Genomic DNA, 25,104 nt, shown 5'->3' on the forward strand with positions numbered 1-25,104 from the left:
GGACACCCGGGCTCGCGGCTGACTCTGTCTCACATGCCGCCGGGGAGCGGAGGATGAAGGAGTGTACCTGCCGGCTGCTCCTGTGCGGGCTGACAGCGGGACACCCGGGCATCCATCTCACATACCGCCAGGAACCGAGGAGCGGAGAATGTGGGAGGGTACCTTCCGGCTGCTCCTGCTCCTGTGCGGGCTGACAGCGGGACCCCAGAGGTATGTGACAGGGTGTAGTGTGACAGGCTGAGTGTGAGTATGTGACAGGGTGTAGTGTGAGTGTGTGACAGGGTGTAGTGTTACAGGTGACAGGGTGAGTGTGAGTATGTGACAGGGTGTAGTGTGAGTATGTGACAGGGTGTAGTGTTACAGGTGACAGGGTGAGTGTATGTGACAGGGTGTAGTGTGAGTATGTGACAGGGTGTAGTGTGAGTGTGTGACAGGGTGTAGTGTGAGTATGTGACAGGGTGTAGTGTGAGTATGTGACAGGGTGTAGTGTGAGTATGTGACAGGGTGTAGTGTGAGTATGTGACAGGGTGTAGTGTTACAGGTGACAGGGTGTAGTGTGAGTATGTGACAGGGTGTAGTGTGAGTGTGTGACAGGGTGTAGTGCTACAGGTGACAGGGTGTAGTGTAAGTATGTGACAGGGTGTAGTGTGAGTGTGTGACAGGGTGTAGTGTGAGTATGTGACAGGGTGTAGTGTGAGTATGTGACAGGGTGTAGTGTGAGTATGTGACAGGGTGTAGTGTTACAGGTGACAGGGTGAGTGTATGTGACAGGGTGTAGTGTGAGTATGTGACAGGGTGTAGTGTGAGTGTGTGACAGGGTGTAGTGTGAGTATGTGACAGGGTGTAGTGTGAGTATGTGACAGGGTGTAGTGTGAGTATGTGACAGGGTGTAGTGTGAGTATGTGACAGGGTGTAGTGTTACAGGTGATAGGGTGTAGTGTGAGTATGTGACAGGGTGTAGTGTTACAGGTGACAGGGTGTAGTGTGAGTATGTGACAGGGTGTAGTGTGAGTGTGTGACAGGGTGTAGTGCTACAGGTGACAGGGTGTAGTGTAAGTATGTGACAGGGTGTAGTGTGAGTGTGTGACAGGGTGTAGTGTGAGTATGTGACAGGGTGTAGTGTGAGTATGTGACAGGGTGTAGTGTGAGTATGTGACTGGGTGTAGTGTTACAGGTGATAGGGTGTAGTGTGAGTATGTGACAGGGTGTAGTGTTACAGGTGACAGGGTGTAGTGTGAGTATGTGACAGGGTGTAGTGTTACAGGTGACAGGGTGTAGTGTGAGTATGTGACAGGGTGTAGTGTGAGTGTGTGACAGGGTGTAGTGCTACAGGTGACAGGGTGTAGTGCTACAGGTGACAGGGTGTAGTGTAAGTATGTGACAGGGTGTAGTGTGAGTGTGTGACAGGGTGTAGTGTGAGTATGTGACAGGGTGTAGTGTGCGTATGTGACAGGGTGTAGTGTTACAGGTGATAGGGTGTAGTGTGAGTATGTGACAGGGTGTAGTGTTACAGGTGATAGGGTGTAGTGTGAGTATGTGACAGGGTGTAGTGTGAGTATGTGACAGGGTGTAGTGTGAGTGTGTGACAGGGTGTAGTGCTACAGGTGACAGGGTGTAGTGTGAGTGTGTGACAGGGTGTAGTGTGAGTATGTGACAGGGTGTAGTGTGAGTATGTGACAGGGTGTAGTGTTACAGGTGATAGGGTGTATTGTGAGTATGTGACAGGGTGTAGTGCTACAGGTGACAGGGTGTAGTGTGAGTGTGTGACAGGGTGTAGTGTGAGTATGTGACAGGGTGTAGTGTGAGTATGTGACAGGGTGTAGTGTTACAGGTGATAGGGTGTATTGTGAGTATGTGACAGAATGTAGTTACAGGTGATAGGGTGTATTGTGAGTAACAGGGTGTAGTGCTACAGGTGACAGGCTGAGTATGTGACAGGTTGTAGTGTTACTGTAACTGGCAGGTGAGACATGGGGGCTGGCTAGGGAGAGGTTTGAAGTACAGTGTGTGTATTTATACAGAAAATATGGGGGGAGGGGGCGCCATTCCATTACTTTGCCATGGGCGCTCGGACCCCTAGATACACCCCTGGTACCCAAACTCCGATATTACAGTCCAGGTTTTAAGGAATCCATGCTCGAGCCCAAATGGTTTAAATCAAAATGGTTGGGGTACTAATTAAGTCACCTATGCTTAAGAATCCTTAAAACCTGGACTGTAATGGCGGAGTTTTAGGGCCATTGTCTCTGGAGCCTAGTTAAAGTATATTATATTAAACAAAATCATTTTGAGGGTGTATGTGTATATTGCTCGTCATAAATAGCATACATTCCAGTACCTGCTACACAAGGTATACAAATGTGCAGGTACATACATGATATATGTGAGTATAATTATATACAGTACAGTCTGTACATATACAAACTATATGGATAAAAGTATTTGGCCTGTTAATTATTGAATTGAGGTGTTTCAATCAGACCCGTTGCCACAGGTGTATAAAATTAAGCACCTAGCCATGCAGTCTCCATTTGCAAACTTTTGTGATACAAAATGAGTCGAGCTCAGTGACTTCAAGCGTGGTACTGTGATAGGATGCCACGTTTGCAATAAGACAGTTCGTGAAATGTCATCCCTGCTGGATATTCCACGGTCAACTGTAGTGATGCTATTAGAAAGTGGAAGCGATTGGGAACAACAGCAACTCAGCCATGAAGCGAAGACCACGTAAAATCACAGAGTGGGGCCAACGACTGGCCCGCACAGAGCCCTGACCTCAACCCCATCGAGCACCTTTGGGATGAACTGGACTGGAGATTGCAAGCCAGGCCTTCTCCTCCAACATCAGTGCCTGACCTCATAAATGCTCTACATGGGCACAAATCCCCACAGAAACACTCCAAAATCTTGTGGAAAGCCTTCCAAGAAGAGTGGAAGCTATTATAGCTGCAAACATGGGGACCAACTCCATATTAAAGTATATGTAATTGAATACAATGTCATTACAGTCCCTATTGGTGTAATGGTCAGGCATCCGAATACTATTTCCCATATAGTTTGTGTATGTATGTATGTATGTATATACACACACACACAGTATATAAAAGCAAATAAGTTTGTTCTGATCCTAAAGTGAATCCTGTGTACTATAAAGAATCATGGGGGAGATGTATGAACCGCCAAATCAGTATCAGCGCACGTTATGCGCTACTTGCCTATCATTATTAGCGCCGCTATATGTAAGATAGCCGCACCGATAAGCTGGGCAATGCATGAACGGTCAGTTCGCCTGACAGCTGCAGCTGGCGATGCCCTACACCACAGCAAGGACAGCACGGTCCTTGTTGCGGCAGCTGCCGGCTCCGGGGGGCTGCATGTGGGATCTCGCAATGCTTGTGAGATCTTGCGCATGCTCAGTGGAGCCGGCTGGGAGTGAACACAGCGCATCAGCACTAGGCTGATGCGATGTGGGCTCTAGCGGGGATTGCCGGAGGGGGGAGTTTTAACTCCCCTGTAACAGCAGATGATATGTTCTTACATCTCATCATTAGTGCTTCCTGCTTCGCCTCTTTAAAGAGACGAAGCAGGAAGTGTTATAGCGGCACAATAATACCTCCCCCAATGTACCAATCTACTGCAAGCCAAAAATTATAACATTATATAAGAGATCATCTTGGAATTCAGAAGACCTGTAGAGAAAGCAGGGCACATAGACCTATAATAAAAGAGATGATCTTGTCCAAGTCAAATGCACCTTAAATATGGTTTATCTTATTCAAACTGCTACTGAATCTGTCTGCAGCTTATGCAACCACATCAATGTAGGGCCAAAAAGAACAGTCAAGGTAGGGAAGCATAGATTCCTCTTGCAGCCACTCGCTCCAAAAGGTACGTACACAACAAGGTGGCATATCCACACCCTCTCCAGTGGCCATGCCCCCCAAGCACCCAAACTTGCCCGAAGCCCTGGATATTAGCAATCCATCCACAGCAGTGAATGAAGGATATTACAATTTGGAGTTTAAGACAACAGACGTGTGTGAACTTTATTTTAATTACATTTTTCATTTTATCTTTGTGTTTTAGTCTAATTTCCTTTTACATGGTAACGTGACTTTCTGAGATGATATTAATGAAACGGGATTGTAATGCCGGCGGCTGTTTAGCCACCGGTTCAAATCCCGACAAGGCTAGCCCGGCAGGATGGAATCCCGACAGCAGAGGTAAGTAACCCTAACCTTCCCCTCTCCCCCCTAACCCCCCCCGTTAGTGCCTAAACCTAACCCCCCTCCCCGCTCCCTAAACCTAACCCTCCTGGGGGGGTGCCTAACCCTAACATCCCCCTTAGTATCTTAACCTAACCCCCCCTTCCTCTAGCCTTCCCGAGGGGGGGGTGCCTAACCCTAAGTCCCCCCCGGTGTGTCACAAACCTAAACCTAGCACCCCCCAATCCCCTGGCTAAGTGAATACTTACCCCATCCGCAACGATCGGGATGGCGGGGGTCGGGTTCCAGTGTCAGGATTATGACAGGCGTCGGTAGCACGACACCTGTCATGAATCCTTAGCCGGCATTGTGACCGCCGGCCGCATCCCATTATTAACACTATCCAGTCACACATTATATTGTATCATTTGCATTTTACTACCACTATGAAGTCACATCTCTTAGACTAATGGGCATATACCAGAGGTTCCCAAACTCGATCCAGGTTTTATGAATAACCATGCTTGGGCACTTAATTAGTACCTCAGTCATTTGATTTAACCATCAGTGCTCAACCATAGATATACCTAAAACCTGGACTGTTAGGGCACCTTGAGGACAGAGTTTGGGAACCTCTGGCATATACTAATGTTCCCTCATGGAGCAAAGCAGGCACACATGCTACCTTTGGCCAGCTAAGCAGACTGCACCTTTTTTATTGGGGTGTATTTTAAACTTGCAGTTGAGATGCACATCCCACCCAACTTCACATGAGCCAAACAATGTGCTATGTTAGGCAAATCAATTAATAAAAGGACCAAATCCTACTACATGCTATATACAGAAGCGACTAACATTGGGCCATACTTGCCTACCCTCCTGGAAGTCGCGGGAGGCTCACGATTTTTCGGGTAACCCCCCGCACACCCGGAAGGGTAGGCACTTCTCCCACATTCTGCCCACTTCCTCCCACATTCTGCCCACTCACTCACCTTGACAAAGGGGCTACGGGCCCAGAAACGTTGGACTTATGCTGTGAAATTTTTTGAATATACCACTTTGATATTTTTCTAATGACCCTGAGTGCCGCTATATAAATATATATATAAAGTTTTTTCATACATATTCTGTCAAGCTTAATATACAACTGTAACAAATCCCACATAATAATGCTTGACATATCTGCTACATAACTGATCACTAAGGCAGAAAAAGGTATTAAATCGTTTAATCAAATGGTTGGAGTAGGATTAGAGTAAAACAATAGAGATGTGCCCTCATAGCGTCAATATGCCATATGTCGGAAGGTGCCCAACGCATTTTGAGTCTCATTCGAATCGTAAACACAGCAAAACCCCACCCAAAGTGTACTAGTCCTAAAGATTCTGGGCTGCGACTTTAACCTTACAGGAATTTTTTTCAACACGTACAAAGCCGTAGGTAAAGCTTAACAGAACTTGGCAGGAGAAAAAAACGTGGCCGCTGCTATGTAGCACTTCGTATACAGATTCAGACTCAATCACACACAGAATTGATCAGTGCAATCTAGCAAAGTAGTTTTGTCGCTTCGAGTGGTTTTATTAATGCAAATAAGATGCACATTCTGAGCGGGCGAGTCTCCCGGGACCTGGCAAGCAGAGAAGGGCAGTTTGACGCGAATGAAGCCACAGTGTGTGAGGACACATCTGTACACAAGTAGAACAGCAAAGACTGAAAGAACATGGGAGTATTGTACACCTCCTCAGTCCCGCACACTCTCTCTTCACATTTTGATTCTAATGTAAGATGATAGATTTGGTAAATGTTTTAACGCAGCCATGTCACGCCAATTACACAGAAATCTAATATAGTTACTAATGAAAATAACAGCAGAAAGACCGCAGTTTAAGCAGATAGTTGGTTATAAAGAAGTTTCTTTCTTTGTAATGGAGATTGGCCAAAGAATACACAAGGCTCTGAAATGTCATATACTGTTGTTTTTTTTGAACAACAGATATAGGTGGCGCTATGTTATTATCAAAACTGCAGTTCTATAAACATTCTGCTAAGAGTACAGAAAAAGTATTATGTAAATGATGCCTTTTTGGTTAACAAAACAGTCATAAATCTACGATAATATCTAATGCGGTACTGCGGGCTAATGATGGGAACATATATGTGTACAAGGCAAATAAGTTTATAGAATAAGCAATACTGACTTATCAAACATCATTTAAATATGTAAAACAAATAAAAGTTGCACTTTTTTCTGCCCATGCCTCTTTCTGCACCTCCAACCCAAACAGACTTTATTTTGTTTCCTTCCTTTTATGGCACCAACTCACATTGCGCCAACAAACCCTGCACAGCATTCAATGCAGTCACATTGCTTCTGGCCTATGCTTCTCCTCCATCTATTTCCACTACTCATTTTAATCCAACATACCCTGAATGTCTCACACTACATCATCCCTCCTAGCGGTTGGGTACGGGATACCAGCGATCAGAATCCCGATGTCGGCATCCCGACAGGGTTAGGATACAGACACTTGTCGGTCAGTAACCTAATCCTCCCCCTCTCCCTACCCCTCCCTCCTTCGTGCCTAAACCTAACCTCCCCCTAGTGCCTAAACCTAACCTCCCTGCACATTAAACCTAACCCTCCCCCTAACCCCAGTAGTTACTGTCGGGATGCAGGCGCCGAGATTCTAAGCACCGACATCCCGACTGTTGGTATTTTGACCAGATCCCCCTGCTAGAATGTAAACTCCCACAGAGGGTGTCCCATCTACCCTATGTCTCATGTTTTTCCCCTCTGATTCTGAGTAATTTGTGAGCACTATGCGGATTGTTTACACATACACATGGAATTCATACTTGTTCCTGAGCTACCTGTAATTGTGTGGGCATAACTCATACTTAGGTTTAGCTATTATGCTTAATTGCATGCGTTATTATACTTCTGTATATTCATGTATTTGTTATGTTCATGTAAATGTATGCCGACTTTTATACACCATGGAATCTGTGATGCTTTATCTTGATCAATACCAAATATGATCAGGATAGCAGTTCTAGGACATCTACACAATTAGGCTATATAATTACATATAGGTGAGCCTCCATGCACAACCACTGCCCCACCATTGCCAACCACTGCATATAGTGGTTGGCAGTCACTATGTCATTATTCAGATGCCTATGTTATGAACATGTTAGGGTTACGCCGCGGCTAGTGTTAGGCTAAAATTGGGCTGCCGACTTCATAATGTCAACATTTTGAATGTTTCAACATTATATGTCAGTGTTGACATTCTACATGTGGACATGGTATGCTACGGGTGTTGCATACATTCTACATGTCAACATTCAGAATGTTGACATGGATGTTATGTTGACATAGGAAAAGTCGACATGGTCATAACGTCGACATTGTGGATGCCGACAGCCGGAATGTCAACATAACATTTTTCAGCAGCCCTAACACTACCCTAAACCTTACAGCAGCCTAACCCTGTAAAGTCAACATTGTGACTGCCAAAATTCACCATGTCGACATAATGACAGTGCCGACATCATGTCCATGTCTACATTCTGACCACATCTTGTATACGACACCCCATATACAACAAATTGCCAGGGCCACACAACACAAGCAACTTAGCACAGACCCCCTTTGATGTTAACATTGCACCCCATAGCTAGCTGCATTACGCCGACCCCATTTGTCGCAGAACTCACTGAATGCCGCACTGCCCTCAACCACGTTGCTGGTCACTTTGCCAGCCAGCACATCTCTATATTTAAAAAATAAAAAATTAGGAAGCATGTCTGCATTAGACAGATTGCGCACATGCTTCACACAGACATACCATATTCATGATGCATTTCAAAATACCTATTGTGGCACATGCAGTACAATAATATGTCACCTAAATTACCTGTCATTTTCTAATTTCCTTTTTTTTTTTCCTGTTAAAGCAGACAGTACCTCATTAGCTCCTAGTGTTTTGGCATTCCTGCATAAATCTCGGCTTGTACACAAGAATACTGTGATTAAATCTGACTATGCCTGGGAAAGCACAAATTCACCAAGACTAGTTTTAAGTTCTTAATGACTTTCTGGATCACCTTTAAACACTACACCAAAGTTCTTCTGGGCCTCAGAGGGTTATGTTTCGGAGTTCGGAAAGTGTGTTTTTAACAAACCCCCCAAAAATTATTTGTTGTTAATAAGTGCAACTCTCAAATATACAAATTTATTGGGTATTAACATTGTACCATTAAGAATTAATGGTAGGCAGTTCGTAGAACTCACATTTTGCATAATTTTTATGTACATTACTTAAAAAAAACAAAAAAACCCCCACAAAACCCTAGTCAAACACTTTGGAAAGAAACATCATGCTGTATACAACAGCCTAATGCTATGGGTGACAGCACCTTCTTACAGGTGGGATGCCGTCTGAATCCCGACCATTAGGATTCCAGTGGTCAGAATGCTGACTGACGCCGGAATCCCGACAGCCGGGATAGCACAGCAATGATATGTACACATATTGGCAAAAATTAGACTCACATTTACATACTGTTAACAGATTAGCTATATTACGTCATTTATTATCAGGTTTTATTTACATGGAGCTACAGGGGTAAAATTTACATAGTACATAGGTGATTATGAAGGACAGAAATGAGAGATGAGTTCACAACAATACAGATGTATATGACTATAACCCAAAGATTACATAATCACGTAAAGAACACACAGGGAGGGCCTTACTCACAAGAGCTTACATTCTAGAGGGGCTATGGAAGGACACGTAAAGGGAGTAAGAGCTAGTTGAGGATTGCAGGGACTGGGGTATTAAGAGGACGGATGCAGGCTTGTGTGAATAGATGAGTTTTGGAGGTGTGCTTGAATCTGATAGACCGTGACAGTGGATTACATAATATAGGAGTAGCACGGGAGAAAACCTAGAAACGGGCATGGGAGGAGGAGCTGCGGCTGTCATTGGAAGAATGAAGTGTGTGTGGTAAGGATGGAGATGTAAGGAGAGAAGTTGTGGGCTTTGAAGGTGAGTGAGAAAATAGTTTGAATTTGATTCTGAGTGGGATAGGGTGCCAGCTAAGAGATTATCGGGGGGGGGGGGCATCAGAGGTGGCGCAGTGAGAGAGGAAAATGAGGTAGGTAGTAGAGTTAAGAATAGACTGAAGGGGGGGAGGGGTGGAAGATAGGTAGGTCAGTGAGCAATAGATTACAGGAATCCAGGTGAAAAATTATATGGACATAGATGACTGTTTTAGTGGCTTCCAGGGTAAGAAAGGGGAATAAATGTTGAAAAGGACATGATTGGAGGAGGGACTGTTGAGAGAAGAAGGGCAGAGGCGAGGATGACACCTAGATATTGGACAGCGGTAAAGGATGGCGAAGGATAGTGGTCATTAGCAGGGGGAAAGACAATAGTTTTAGAGTGAGTTTTAGGAAGCATTGAGACACCTAAGAGGAAATAGCTGACAGGCAGCAGGTGACACAGGAGAGGAAAGGAGGGGAGAAGTCAGGGGAAGAGAGCTACATTTAGGTGTCATCAGCATACAGATGATAGTGGAGCTGATGGTCTCACCGAGGGAAAAGATATAAGTGGGCCAAGGACAGAGACTTGGTGACGGTTATGACTAGAATAGAGGGCTGCAGGGGACCTGTGACGTCACACCCACGTGACCCGGCATGAAAGGGGGAGGGGTGGGGATGCTATCGGGGGACCAAAAGTGTCCGCTCGCCATGCTTCGGGCACGGTGGCTCGCTACGCTCGCCACAAATATTTATTCCCCTTTATGCCCTCGTGGATGGTAACGCAGGAGTGGTCCAGCCTCCTGCAGCGGTCACGTGGTTGATACGTCACAGAGGTCCTTTAGCCACATAGGATCTAGGATCAACCACTTGGTGACTGCCAAGAAGGAGGAGGGAAAGAGGGATGCGGAGAGGCATGTGTGCAGGAAGAGGAGTGGTTGGACACCTAGAGAGAGAACCATGCGAGTGGTTCTACAGTACTAAATGGTAAAACTTCTGCAAGAAACATGTATTAAGTTATAAGTAAGTAAAATATACTATGATAATATGGTATTTGGTGCAAATTGCACTTTTTTGTACTACACATGAGCACAAAAAAATCTTGCACATCAATTCATATGTAGAGGACTCACTTTGTGCCTACCACTCCCTTAAGTTTAGAAAGGCAGAGCTGACGGGTGTGCAAGCATTTGGTTGAGCACAGAAAGGGTGTCCCATGCAGACTACAACAAAGACAATTGTCAATGGCTGCCTCTTATAGGCCCTGTCCAATTCCGTACAAATAATTGAAATTGACAACTAAACTGATACATGTTACTGGTTAGGAAAGTGGGTTCAGTCATTAGCAAGAACCCTGAAGAAAACAGTTACACTATAACAAAACTCTCCAAGTGCTGTAACCTGAAACACAGTGTTTGGCAACGTTCCATACTCATTTTCTAGCAAGGTGGTGGTCTAATGTGAAATACTTACATTGCTCCTTGTGATTTACAGCTAGATAAAGTTGCGGAGAAACACAAGGAAACACACAAGCGGATGCTGGAGCAGCTTCTACTGGTGGAAAAATCCCAAAGACAAACGTTGTATGACTTAGAGGATGAGAAGAGGAAACACACGGAATACATGGAAAAGAGTGACGAATTTACCAACTTACTGGAGCAAGAGCGAGAAAGGTAAGAGTACAGCGAGTTACTATCATATCAAAAAAGCCAAAGGAAAAAATATCTTTAACAGAAATATTATAATACAAAATAAACCACAGGTACCTAAAGACCACGGATACTCCAGAAATAACGGATGCTAAAATAATGGATCTTTTTTATAACATTGCAGAAATCTGTTTTTGCGACCACTTTCGCACCAAAATCGGTGATGTTTCAATTGTCCGGAAACCATTTTACAATTGTTTCGATTACTGCACAGCATTGTTTTGCAATACTTATTTATAGTATAAATAGAATACTGTATAAATGTTCTACGCGTCACTTCCTGATCTAGTCTACACCTTAATAATAAGGAGTCTCAGGGCCGAATTCAATTCAGTGCGATGTTGAATAGCTGCGGGTGGGAGCTCCCGAAGCTATTCAATACACCGCGCTGTTTGGGCGGATAAAGGATTTCTACTTGCACCCCCCTGTGGATGAGAGGAGAAATCTGACAAAAGAGTCGGGCGCGCAGCTGTTTGCCGGCGTAGAACGGCGCTAACAGCCGAACCCCAGCACTTTAGTCAGACGATGCCGGTTACCGCGCCTTAACACCCAGGTTAACCACTTAACTGACTAATTCTTTTTCCAAAAACCGCTCCAAAATTGTCGGTTTCTTTTATGATTGAATTAGGTCAAGAACATAAATTTTAAACTTATCCATCACTATTTTATTTGCAAAAAAAAGATTTTAAAACACAGTATACCATAAAAATAGTGACTTTTATGTTATACTGTAGTGATGGCCATTGACAAATGTACCATCGATGGTTCAACCATCGTTAGAAACCATCAATTGTTTAGCGATTGGTCAAGGAGATCTGTGTAGACCACATCTGCCGATGTTTCCTAAACATCGATTGAGGGTTGCCATCGTTGGTGCAACATTGATGGCCACCAGCAATGGCAAACCACTTGTTTTCAGTCAGACCATCATCGATGGTTGGTTGCCATCCCTAATCAGAGGCTCTGCTATATATATATATATATATATATATATATACATACACATACAAACATATATATATATATATATATACATACACACATATATACACACACACACACACATATATACATAAACACATATATATATATATATATATATATATATTATACATACACACACTTATATGCGTATATACATATATATATATATATATATTTATATATCACTATTGCGGCCCCTATGAAAACTTGCATCATGGGGGACGAGGAGGAGGAGCTGAGGCCGGTGTGGGAGTGTGCGGCGGCTGCCTGGGTACATAGAAGCAGCAGCCAGAGTCGCGGCTGCTGCTTCCTGTACATTGTGTCCCGCTGGTGGCCCGGATACATAGCAGCAGCGGCAGCTACCAGAGCCGCTGCTGCTCCTCCACCACACAGTGATCACCTAGTGATCACTGTAGCGCCGGAGCCGCAGCCGGAGGGTCTCCTGCTGGCGGCCCTGATACAGAGCAGCAGCGGCGGCTACCAGAGCCGCTGCTGCTGCTCCTCCATTACACAGTGATCACCTAGTGATCACAGTAGTGCTGGAGCCGCAGCGGGAGGGTCTCCCGCTTGTGGCCCGGGTACAGAGCAGCAGCGGCGGCTACCAGAGCTGCGGCTGCTGGGGCCAGCTGCCCGATCACTGCTGGCCACAGTGATCGTGTCACAGCAACAGCTGCGGCTACATGAGCCGTGGCTGCTGCTTCAATGACAGTGCGCCGGGAGGGGGTTGCCGACGGTGCCCGATCACTGTGGCCAGCAGAGATCGGGACACGCTGACAAGGCAAACATGCTTGCAGCAGAAGGTCCCTCTGATGTAGGCGGCTGCGGGAAGATTAGCTTCCCACAGCTGTCTAGTGGGCATTTCTGACTGGTCGTATCAGATACGACCATGTCATGGAAAGCCCAGCCTGGTGCGGTTGTATCTGATACGACCGTGCCAGGCAAGTGGCTAAGTCGCAATAATCGGCATTCACAGACTTAACCCATTCCCGACAACGCTAACAGTGCGTTGAATTGAATAGCTGCGGGAGCTCCCTCCCCGTGGCTATTCAACATCACGCTGAATTCGGCCCTAAGCGTCCAGCGGAACAGTTTGCTTGGTAACCAGGGGAAGCAAATAAAAATGATGCACATCTGAGCATCAGGTTTATTTACATATAAGAAAAAGCAAGGCGGCAGGACAGGCGATTGTACTGATAATATAAGTATCTCATTGTCAGAGTAGAGTCCAGCTTGCCTACAACTAATATATAGCTTGCCGTTTGTACGGTTGTGCACATGTATAAATACAGGTTGAGTCTCCCATATCCAAATATTCCGAAATACGGAATATTCCGAAATACAGAATAATTTTGGCTTGACTGAGATAATGAAACCTTTCATGTTTGATGGTTCAATGTACACAAACTTTGTCTAAGGCACAAATTATTAAAAATATTGTATAAAATTACCTTCAGGCTGTGTGTATAAGGTGTATATGAAACATAAATGAATTTCATGTATGACCACAAACTTAGCTTGAGCCACAAAATTATTGAAAATATTCTATAAAATTACCTGCAGGCTGTGTGTATAAGGTGTATATAATACATAAATGCATTATGTGTGTATATTGGGGTCCCATTCCCAATATATTTCATTATGATATGCAAATATTCAAAAATACGGAATATTCCATTATCCAAAATACCCCTGGTCCCAAGCATTTTGGATATGGGAGACTCAACCTGTATGGCATATCATATAAAATGTTCATTAATGAAATACAGCCAAAAATAGCAGGTTAGTTTTAAAATTGTGTTCAGGGCAAGGATGATTTCTTCAGGAAGCGTGAACCTAAAGACTGACATGTTTGTAATAGCAAATACCTATGTTATAGTTTCGTCAACATTTTTCACATTCCCTACAGGCTATGTACATTCTACATTGTATAAGTCTCATATTGTACATCCTGCCTATGAAGCAATGGATATTAGGAGAGAGAACATGCGGGTTTCATTATGAAGAGTCTTTCCGATGAGATCTTTACTAACAATTTTTTTTTTTATCAAAATGGGAGAATAAGTGTAGTGGTAACAAGGGTATACGACGTTCAGGAAGCCGGACGCAATGCCGACTGCCGACTGCCGGCTTCTCGACTGCTTGATCCTGGCGAGGGTTAAATGACAGGCGTCTAAATCTAGACACCTGTCATTTTACCGACGTCGGGAGACCGGCGCCTGGCATTCCTGTCAAAGGGATGCCGGACGCCGAGTGTGGACAGCCACAGGGGGGGGGAGCTTAGGTTTAGGGTCTCCCAGGGGGGACTTCGGGTTAGGCAACCCCCGGGAGGTTAGGGTCAGGCTAGGGGAAGGGGGGGTTACGGTTAGGCACCCCCTGGGGGAGGATAGGGTTAGGCAGCCCCCCCGAGGGACTTAGGTTCAGGTGGTGGGGAAGGGGGGGTTAGGGTTAGGCACGGGGGGGGGGGGAGGTTAGGGTTAGGCACCCTAAAGGAGGGTTAGGGGGTAGAATTAGGTTAGTTTATACTTACCTTTAGGACGATCGGATTTCCTCCTCTGTCGGACTGCCGCTGCCGGGATTTGAACCGACGGTAAATCATACCGCATGCGAAACAAGTTCATTCAGAAAACAGTAAATGGCATTTATATGCCAGTTGTGGGCTCTGTAGTCAGTTGTATGACAAATGGGCTTATGTGGCACCAGAATAGAAGTAATTTCCCCTCTTTGATCCTCACTCTGGTGCTAAGCATTCTCAGGGGGCGATTCAATTCCTAGCAATGTGCGCAAAGTGCCTCCTGATCGGCCGGTCAAAGGCAACCCATATCTTCATTCATTTTTCCTCGCACTCAATACAGATGCACCGAAAAATTTGTGTCGATTACCTACTGTATTTAAAAACTGTAATGATCGCAGATGGACATAGCGGTCATGTCCAGTGACACATCGCCAAGAATCAAATATGCCCCTCAATGTCTATGGGGCAGATAAGTTACTGATGAAAAAGGGCTGTCTTCTCATAAGAGGGGAGGTGTATCAAACCTTCAAGAGAGATTAAGTGGAGCAGTTGCCGATATCAACCAATCAGCTTCTAGCTATCATTTATCTAGCACAGTCTATAAAATGACAGAAGCTGATTGACTGCCATGGGCAACTTCTCCACTTCATCTCTCTTGAAGGTTTGATACATCTCAACCTAGTTCGGATAGCCTACAGTTTTGGTGAAGACATGGGCAAAAGCGTAACTCTCACACAGCACAATGGGGGAGATTTATCAAAGCTTATTGAGAAAGTAGAGAGAGATAAAGTACTAACCAATCAGATTCAAGCTGTCATTTTTCAAACACAGCCTGTAAAGTGACAGAAGCTGATTGGGGGAGCTTTATCAAAGCTTGGATAAATAAAATGGAGAGAGAAACCAATGTGATCTAATGAATGTACATATACAACGCATCTGGAAAGTATTCACAGCCTTTGCTCAATACTTTGTTGATGCACCTTTGGCAGCAATTACAGCCTCAAGTCTTTTTGAATATGATGCCTCAAGCTTGGCACACCTATCTTTGGGCAGTTTCGCCCATTCCTCTTTGCAGCACCTCTCAAGCTCCATTAGGTTGGATGGGAAGCGTCGGTGCACAGCCATTTTCAGATCTCTCCAGAGATGTTCAATCGGATTCAAGTCTGGGCTCTGGCTGGGCCACTCAAGGACATTCACAGAGTTGTCCTGAAGCCACTCCTTTGATATCTTGGCTGTGTGGTTTGGGTCGTTGTCCTGCTGATAGATGAACCGTCGCCCCAGTCTGAGGTCAAGAGCGTTATGGAGCAGATTTTCATCCAGGATGTCTCTGTACATTGCTGCATTCATCTTTCCCTCTATCCTGACTAGTATCCCAGTTCCTGCTGCTGAAAAACATTCCCACAGCATGATGCTGCCACCACCATGCTTCACTGTAGGAATGGTATTGGCCTAGTGATGAGCGGTGCCTGGTTTCTTCCAAACATAACGCCTGGCATTATACACCAAAGACTCATTGAAACCTTTAGGTGCATTTTGGCAAACTCCAGGTGGGCTGCCATGTGCTTTCTATTAAGGAGTGGCTTCCGTCTGGCCACTCTACCATACAGGCCTGATTGGTGGATTGCTGCAGAGATGGTTCTCCTTCTGGAAGGCTCTCCTCTCTCCACAGAGGAATGCTGTAGCTCTGACAGAGTGACCATCGGGTTCTTCGTCACCTCCCTGACTAGGGCCCTTCTACCCCGATCGCTCGGTTTAGACGGCCGGCCAACTCTAGGAAGAGTCCTGGTGGTTCCGAACTTCTTCCATTTACGTATGAAGGAGGCCACTGTGCTCATTGGGACATTCAAAGCAGCAGATATTTTTCTGTACCCTAGCCCAGATTTGTGCCTCGAGACAATGCTGACTCTGAGGTCTACAGACAATTCCTTGGACTTCATGCTTGGTTTGTGCTCTGACATGCACTGTCAACTGTGGGACCTTATATAGACAGGTGTATGCCTTTCAAAATCATGTCCAATCAACTGAATTTACCACAGGTAGACTCCAATTAAGCTGTAGGAACATCTCAAGGATGATCAGTGGAAACAGGATGCACCTGAGCTCAATTTTGAGCTTCATGGCAAAGACTGTGAATACTTATGTACATATGATTTCTTAGTGTTTTTTTTCTATTAAATGTGCAAAAATCTCAAACTTTTTACACGTTGTCATTATTGTGTGTAGAATTTTGAAGTCAAAAATGAATTTATTCCATTTTGGAATAAGGCTGTAACATAACAAAATGTGGAAAAAGTGAAGCGCTGTGAATACTTTCCGGATGCACTGTATGCAACATGTGGCCTCCCTATCAAGTTGATCGCCTTGATTAGAAGAAATTGTTTAGGTTACAGAGCAGGGCCGGACACAATAATGTACAAGTCACAAACCAGTCAGTAAGATCTAGTAAGAAATGACTCCCAGCAGCCATTTTAAGCACATTGACTGCTTGGCTCATGGGAATTGTCTAGCCATTATTTATTCCGCAGCGCTTTACAGATGAGATAAAGTGAAATGTTAATTTTATATATGCATTAAATGGCATGCATTTTGATCTCCTAATGCACAATTTTAGTTTGCCCATAACAATGATACTTTAGTCATAGCACCATGTTTGGTCTATGCCAGCTTTTTCTTGCTTTAGTGGCCAGTTTGGCTATACTTGTAATGGCCCAAACAGCAACTGTTTAGTTGGTGAAATTTAAAGGATCTGTTCAACAACTGTATTTCCCGTTGTCCATTGTATCAGTATCACACATTTAACTTGTCAAGCAAGTTTCAATAGACACCAGTAATCTCAAAACACAAACTATGATAAATGATGCATAAATACAAACGTCAGTGACGATGGGGGCAAGCTCTGAGATCATGTGTAATATACTGTACACACTTTACATACGGTATACTGTGCTTGTTAAATTATCAGTAGCGATCAGCAGTTTATAACACTTTAATGTTTCCGTTACGGAGTTTCTGGCAGAAAAGTTTTGTTTTAGGCTGTTGATAATGTTCCTAGGCAACATTTGCAAGAAGTTTATATTTAAAGTTTTAGGATTAGGTTCTTAACTTATTAATCAATTTTCCATGTCAGTTGTTGATTTTACATTTTAATGTAAAAAACATTTAGTTCTCAACAGTAGCACTTTTATCTTAAGGAAAATCTACATACATCCTTAGTAAACAGTTTAGATGTATATTCTGAACAAATTCTGTAGAATGACAAAAGATCTACAATGCAGTATGAACCTCAACATTTACCAATGTATGTTATTTAAATCTTAGAGCTCACTATTAATTACTGTATCACCACCTTGAAAAGTCCATGGCGCTATTGAATGTAAAAGGCGAAGGAGGATTCTGCATGTCTGGGAACATTGAGCTATTCAGAAGAGAAAAGCAATGGGATTGGGTGAAGGGTGATCTGAGGCCCGAAAATGTATATCCTTATCCCATCCGTTGCAATTTATGGGAATCAACCGTATTCACAATCTAAGGAGAGGATATAAAATGCCTTCTTTCAGATTAACCTGTTCACATTAATTAAACCAACAGTGCTTTCATTGGGAAACTTTACCCAATACCACTGAAATGTAAGAACGGAAATCCTCCCTAACCCACGTGTATGGTATTCTCTGTAACACAAAGGTCTAATTTTTAAGACAGCTCCTGCTCTCCACAGTGGTGGATAAAGAATTTGACGGCCAGCCTGATGCTAAACTCATGGGCTCCTACGCCATGTACTTCCACTTCTTGTAGAGTTCACAATTCTTTACTGCGCCTTTCATCACTTCTGTAATTATATATATATATATATATATATATATATATATATATATATATATAGAGAGAGAGAGAGAGAGAGAGAGAGAGAGAGAGAGAGAGAGAGAGAGAGAGAGAGAGAGAGAGAGAGAGAGAGAGAGAGAGAGAGAGAGAGAGAGAATGTGATGGCTATGGCACCAACCAATCAACAGTAAATAAAAACTGAATATAGTTTAAACTGTAGTGAACAAATAAAGTGGAAGATATATATATATATATATATATATATATATAACAGGACGCACTACCAAAAGGTGTCAGCTGGATATCAATAAGAAGGATTGGGGCAAATCCCAAACAACAGATGTGGAAATAGTGAATGATACAGCGACAGGCGTCACTTAAAAAGTGCACAGTGCAATAAATATATAAAGAAATGTAATCAAAAATTCATAAGGACATACTAACATAAATACATATAATAAAAACGCACAGAATAATACATATGACCTTAGATGTCAAGCTGATAGCTACAAGATGATAATATTATAAAATATTGACTGAATTAAAAGGCGTATCAATAAATCTCAACACCACAGTGTTGGAATAAAGTGCAAATGGATAATGGTAAATATTGCACAGGCCCAATAATATACACTAAAAACAAATGAACTGAGAATAAGGTTCTAAAAACAGCAATGAGTTCAAAGGTGCTTATCTTATTAGCTCAAAGGCAAGAATGCAGCTTCCCCAACGCGTTTCATGCAATGGGACTTTTTCAAGGGATGCATATATATATATATATATATGCTTCAACTGTTTTTCAGTAAATGGACGAACACTTTCCAAGGTTCACCACAATGTTGCGCCTATTCTTCAGCCAACGTTCACTTTACTACTGGTTCAGTTAAGTAGTTAAGGTTAACTAGTGCCAATACGTTTTAAAAGCTTATTAACGTTATTTATACAGCGCCAACATATTATGCAGCGCTTTCAGAGAATGTTTAATCACTCCCATCAGTCCCTGCACTAGTGGCACACACAGACTAAGACAGGGCTCGACAAATCCCGGGGGCCAGGTCGCCATGACTACCAGATTTTGCTACCTGGCTACTAGATTTTGCAGTGAGAGAGGAAGTAGATCCTCATCAGCTACGGCGGAGATTCGTGCCTATAGTATTGCGGTGTTCATATCATGCACAGGAGTGCATGTGCTGAGTGTCGCCTGCGGTGACTGCTGTGCCTATGTCCGTTCCGTCCTGCACTGACGACTCCTTTCCATCCTGGCCTGCTCTGATCCCTGCTGTCTGTCCCAGTCTATGCTGATCCTCCTGTACGTCCCGGATGTCTACTGTCTCCGATCTCCGGCAGTATAGAGCTCTCCGGTAGTAGGGTCTATGGTGTGACCACGAGGGGAGGGGGGTTTTGTTGTACTTTCTGGCACCATTATTTTATGTGAAATGTGGTCCGCTATTACTGGAGGGTGGGGGGTGGAGCAGGGGAGATGTGCAGATCAGTGAGGGGGCCTCCATTTTACTGTATCCTTTCAACTGTGACCATTTTGTGGACTAATATAGTGTGTATAACAGTTACATAACACAGAGCTGTGCTCCTCACAATTTTTTGGGAGGGACAGTGGTCTGGCTCCTACAATTTCATCCTGGCTCCTAGATTTTAGAAAGAATTGTCAAGCCCTGGACTAAGAAGTAGATTTATCAAGCAGTGTATAGAAGGTAGAAGTGGATAAGTGAAGAAGTTGTCCATAGCAATCAGTCAACTTCGAGGTAGTATTTATCATGTGCATTCTATAAAATGATAGGTAGAAGCTGATTTGTTGTTACAGCCAACTTCTCCACTGGCCACTTCTCCACTGCTTGAAACAGCTCCCCCTAAATTCCCTACCACACACACTAATAACTTACCAGAAACGGCACAACTAGGGGAAATAGTGGCAACGTGAAGCACATCCACAGCGATGCCAGGTAGCAGTGCTAACCACTGTGTTACTATGCCAACCTGTAAGGTTGGCCCCCTCTGTGTCCTGAGAATAGGTTACTATTACGTTTTTACAAGAGTCAATTAGCTAATTAGAATTTTCATATATATATCAGCACAATTTACACTTGTGAGATGTTCACTTTACCTCCAAAGTTTTTTTTGGAGGATGTTAGTAGTTAATGCTGTGCTTATTGCAACTAACAGGGAAATTAACCTGAATACGAAAGAAAGAATCATGTTATTTGGCTCACGTAGCTCCTTAAACATAATGTAAAAATGTTGGAGTCAGGATAATGAATCTGCTGCCAAATTCTCAGACAATATGATTTTTAAATCCTGTGAAATAAATGCCTATCAGCACAATACAGGAAAATGACCGGTGACCCATAACGTACCCTGCATGGCTGCACAAGCATAATTAGAGTAATTATCCTAATATCCCTTCGCAGATGAGGAATGTGTGATACCAAGTGACTCTGGGGTAAGGTAGAGGCTGGACCTACGGAAGGAAGTTACACATGGGAATACTGCTGGATAATCTGCTGGTATCAATAAAATTCACGTCTGCAATAAATTTGCTACAGTTAACGCAATTCTAGCTGGTCTTCACAGGGGTGCAGAGATCAAAGTGATAGATGGAAATATAGCAGGAATCAGTACTCATACATGTTTAGATTCTTATAGTTCGACCTAATCCCAGATCTGTGCCTAAATTAGCCACGTAAGTGGTTGGCTACAAAAGGGTAGAGACTAACCTTCCAAGACCAGCCTTACAAATATATATGGGGCTCAGCCAATGAGGTTAGGGCTGCTCTGTATTAGCCAGCCTCCAAAGCAGATACTAGCACATATAATCTTACAGCGGCCAATTTCCACCAAGACCAATAATGATTCTACGAATTTCAAAATTATCTGCCAATGTAGAGATTATGGAGATATAGGCTTTACGACTGCATTAGTGTTTGTGCTTATTAATATAAGGTGTATAGTTAGGGTTTCGTTGATTTAGGTTTGAGTTCCAATTAATATACTCACAGAGGGCTCTATTCAGCAATTTATTTTTTTTTCATAAAAAATGCAGAAACTATGATTTTCGTATTTATGTAAATCTCCTATTCAGCAATGGAATAATGGAAAAGATGACGTAATTATGTTCTCCATTGATTCCCATCTCGCAGAGTATCGCACTGTAGGGATCAGCCATTGCCATCTACAATGCTTTAACGCTTTTTGCTATTCAGCATAGCAAAAAGTGTTAAATTATGCAAAAAATATTTACTTTATATAACTCCATCTCAGAAAGGCGTTATATGAAGAAAATACATAAAATTCCCCGAAAACTGCAGGTACAGAATGAAATTTCCCCATAAGTCCCTGCAGTAACTCCGCCCAGTCTCCGTCCCTGCTTCCCGGTGACCGCCTACAGGTAAGTCCAATTACAGCATGTTAAACCTGCCGAAAGTGATTGACATGTGTATACAGGCTTTATACTAGTTTGTATACATTTATATTTATGTGCTATTCTATTTAAAATGTATATATAAATGTTAAATATAAAAGCACATAAATATACATGAATAGAGACTAATATAAAGCCTGTATACACGTGTCAATCTATTTGGACAGGCTGGAATTGTACTTACCCGTCCGCGGTCAACGAAAAGCAGGGACCGAGACGTTCCCGAGCGCATGACTGAGCATGCGCAGAAACAGAAGGGATTGTTTTTGGAAAGAGATAACAATGCCTTCTGTAACATCGCAGTGACAGCGTGTTACCGCAAACCCTGTCCCTGCAGAAAATATTGCTAAATAGCAGCAATATCATTTAACAATTGATAAAAAATCGTGACGATGTTGCCCGATAATATTCTGGGCAACATCGTCAACGTTGCTGAATAGAGCCCAGACTATTGTTTTCATTTGGATACAAATTTACCTCAAACTAACAAACTTGATATTATGAGCATGCCAATCATCACTGATTAATCTGCTCAGACCAGTGGCAGGCTGGGCCGGGGGAAGGGTGCCATGTGCCCCCCGGGCCGCAGCGTCATGCGGGCCGCGGGCAGTCTGTGTCACTGTGACACAGACTGCACCGCGTGTGTAGCGCTGACCGGACGGAGTTCAGTCAGCACTACACAAGTGACAAACACACAGCCGCCGGCTCCGGCAGCTGTGTGTTTGTTGTGATCAGCAGCCAATGAGAGTCTGACAGACTCTCATTGGCTGCTGCTCCCACTGCCAGAGCCGGACATCTTCCGGCTCCCGCAGTGGGTAATGGGAGTGACGCGTCACTCCCATGACGCGTCATTCCCATAATGCAAAGCGGCGGACGGAGGAGCTGATCTCGGCGGCGGGACCAGGAGCGGGTGTCAGGTAAGTGGTTTTTTTTTTATATATTATGTGTGTCTACTGCGGGGGGTCTAGCACTATAAGGAGGAGACCACTACTGGGGGCACTACAAAGAGGGGGACTACTACTACTGGGGGTGCTACAAGGGGGGGGACTACTACTACTGGGGGCACTACAAGGAGGGGGGAATACTACTACTGGGGGCACTACAAGGGGGGGGCTACTACTACTGGGGGCACTACAAGGAGGGGGACTACTACTGGGGGCACTACAAGGGGGGGACTACTACTAGGGACACTACAAGGGGACTACTACTAGGGGCATTGCATAGGGGGGAGTGGACTACTACTAGGGGCACTACATAGGGGGGAGGGGATTACCACTGGGGGCACCGCAACGAGGGACCACTGCTGGGGGCTCTATTTAAAGGGCAATAGTGGGGGTACTGTATAGATGGAAGACTACAACTGGGGCCACTATTTAAGGGGCACTGCATAAGGGTTACCACTACTGGGGCACTATATAAGGGGCTTAACTACTGGGGGCACAAGGGGCACTGCATAGGGGGGGTAACTACTGGGGGCACTACTCGAGGCCTGCATAAGGGTGTCCTCTCCTGAGGGGGGGGGGGGGGGCGCCGTAGCGCACACGTTCTTTCGGGCACCCTGGCTACACGCTACTCCTCTGCCAGGGCCGCCTGCAGGCATTTGCCCCCCAGGCTAAAAGTTGCCAGCCAGCCCCTGGCTCAGACAAATGGTGACACAAATGTTTTTTTTGTTTTTTGTTTACTGGAAGGACCTAAACAAAACCCCCTTTACCTCAGTATTAAAACACTGTATGAATGGTTTTAGAAACTGCAGAGAGAGCTGTTAATTACCTGACCACTATTATCACAAATGTCGGACACACAATACAATTGTGTTGTGCCTATAAATCATCTAGCATCACTGCCATATCTCAGTATATATAAGCCCACCATTATATTTAGTGCAGCTCTATAAAGCAAGCCTGGATTTTTGTTACTTACACTCTGCTGACTCCGAATAATGTAAGCTACAAAACACTTCAATCTGAACATGGCATCTTGCTGCAAGAAGGACTGGCAGCTCCACAGGTTGTCAATGTACAATCTATACCATCGGTGCCCCCTCACGCATCATTAGAAAGATGTATGATGAACACTTAAAACACTCACAATGGCTTACACCTCTAAAATGATGCCAACTACTTATGCAAATGCTTCATAAACAAGCAAAACAGAGTTTATAGAAAAACCTTTGGACTTTCAAGGCAATTTGGATCAATACCATAGTAATCCTGTGCCGTTTTTCATAAGAGAATGCACATAATTATTGTCATATATAAATTAAAAAAAGCTCCAAGCTTTTAACGGTTATAATAGTGGTAAGATGATCCGGGCACAGCATGATAGCTGCTACTGTAGAACATAAGACGTTGATGCTATACAGAACTTGTAAAACATTATCTATGCATCAGTGGATGTGCGTTCTCACACCCAAACTTTCCCATCTGGAACTTATTGTTAACTAGTAGGAAATGCTGTAGATATGGCATTTCTCCATGTCTGCTGAACTAATTATGTGTTGCAAAGCATGTGACGACTTACACCGTCCTGATTGGTGGACTAAGTGGATAGTCTTTTTGCATAGCAGCATAAGCTATTAAGGGGTGGCTGAATTGATTACATTGACCGTATCATATTAATATATACCAATACGAAGATGAGGGTTGGATATAAAATAGTTCACAGCAAAAAGTCCATGGTACTGCCCCATCTGTGCAGGTACCGCTCGCATCTTACATCGCCGCACGCCGGGATGCTGACTACATCCCCATCTAGTTATGCTGTGAATGATAGCACTTCTGTAGAAAGGTCATTCTTTTCACATACCAGTGCAGATTATACACGGATGTCAGAGGGGGTGACTGCACTAAAGTTGATTCCTTGGCCATCAGCCAAAGTATAACCATTACCTCATCATTACACAGATGGAACAAACTTTCCTATATTCAGCAGGACAAACACTTCATGACAAAAAGTTGCATCTAAAGTGATTGTGTCACTCAGGGAAAAAAAATAAAAATGTAACTCTTATGGGGCCCATATACCAGCAATCAATTGGGGCAACTCTTCCTTTTGCAGATGATTGTGTAAAGAAATCTGCAATGTATGGGGATCATTGATTGCCATTTCTGACCAAAAAGTGATCGGATTCAGTAATTCAGGTTGTCCAACATGTTGGATTTCGCCGACCAAATCGGGGCTGTAGATTGCTGGTGTATGGTAATGGTCAGCTGATTTGCCGACTGTTACTAGTAAAATGATGGGTCTTTCACTATTAGCAGACCTGTTATTTGCTAAAAAATGATCTGCAAATCACTGAAAGATATCTGTACTCTGAGTGCATATTGGTGGATTGGAGATCATTGTGAAATCAGGGTGAAAAACGCAGAATTGTTTTTTCCTTGATCGGTGGT

General features: G+C 43.8%; 2 protein-coding genes across 2 annotated transcripts in view; one reads left to right on the forward strand and one right to left on the reverse strand.

The window, feature by feature from the left end:
* The window catches only part of CMSS1 (cms1 ribosomal small subunit homolog), a 394,493-nt gene that overhangs the window by 217,694 nt on the left and 151,695 nt on the right, over nucleotides 1-25,104 (reverse strand). The gene's annotated exons all lie outside the window — the stretch shown is intronic.
* Nucleotides 1-25,104, forward strand: part of FILIP1L (filamin A interacting protein 1 like) — a 309,722-nt gene that overhangs the window by 145,842 nt on the left and 138,776 nt on the right. The window contains exon 4 of the mRNA XM_088481062.1: nucleotides 10,750-10,928. Within this exon, the coding sequence (XP_088337188.1) occupies nucleotides 10,750-10,928 (179 nt within the window). The remainder of the gene's footprint in view (nucleotides 1-10,749; nucleotides 10,929-25,104) is intronic.

This window comes from Taudactylus pleione, unplaced genomic scaffold (genome assembly GCF_031769625.1).
Source record: "Taudactylus pleione unplaced genomic scaffold, aTauple2 ptg000262l, whole genome shotgun sequence".
Taxonomy (NCBI): domain Eukaryota; kingdom Metazoa; phylum Chordata; class Amphibia; order Anura; family Myobatrachidae; genus Taudactylus; species Taudactylus pleione.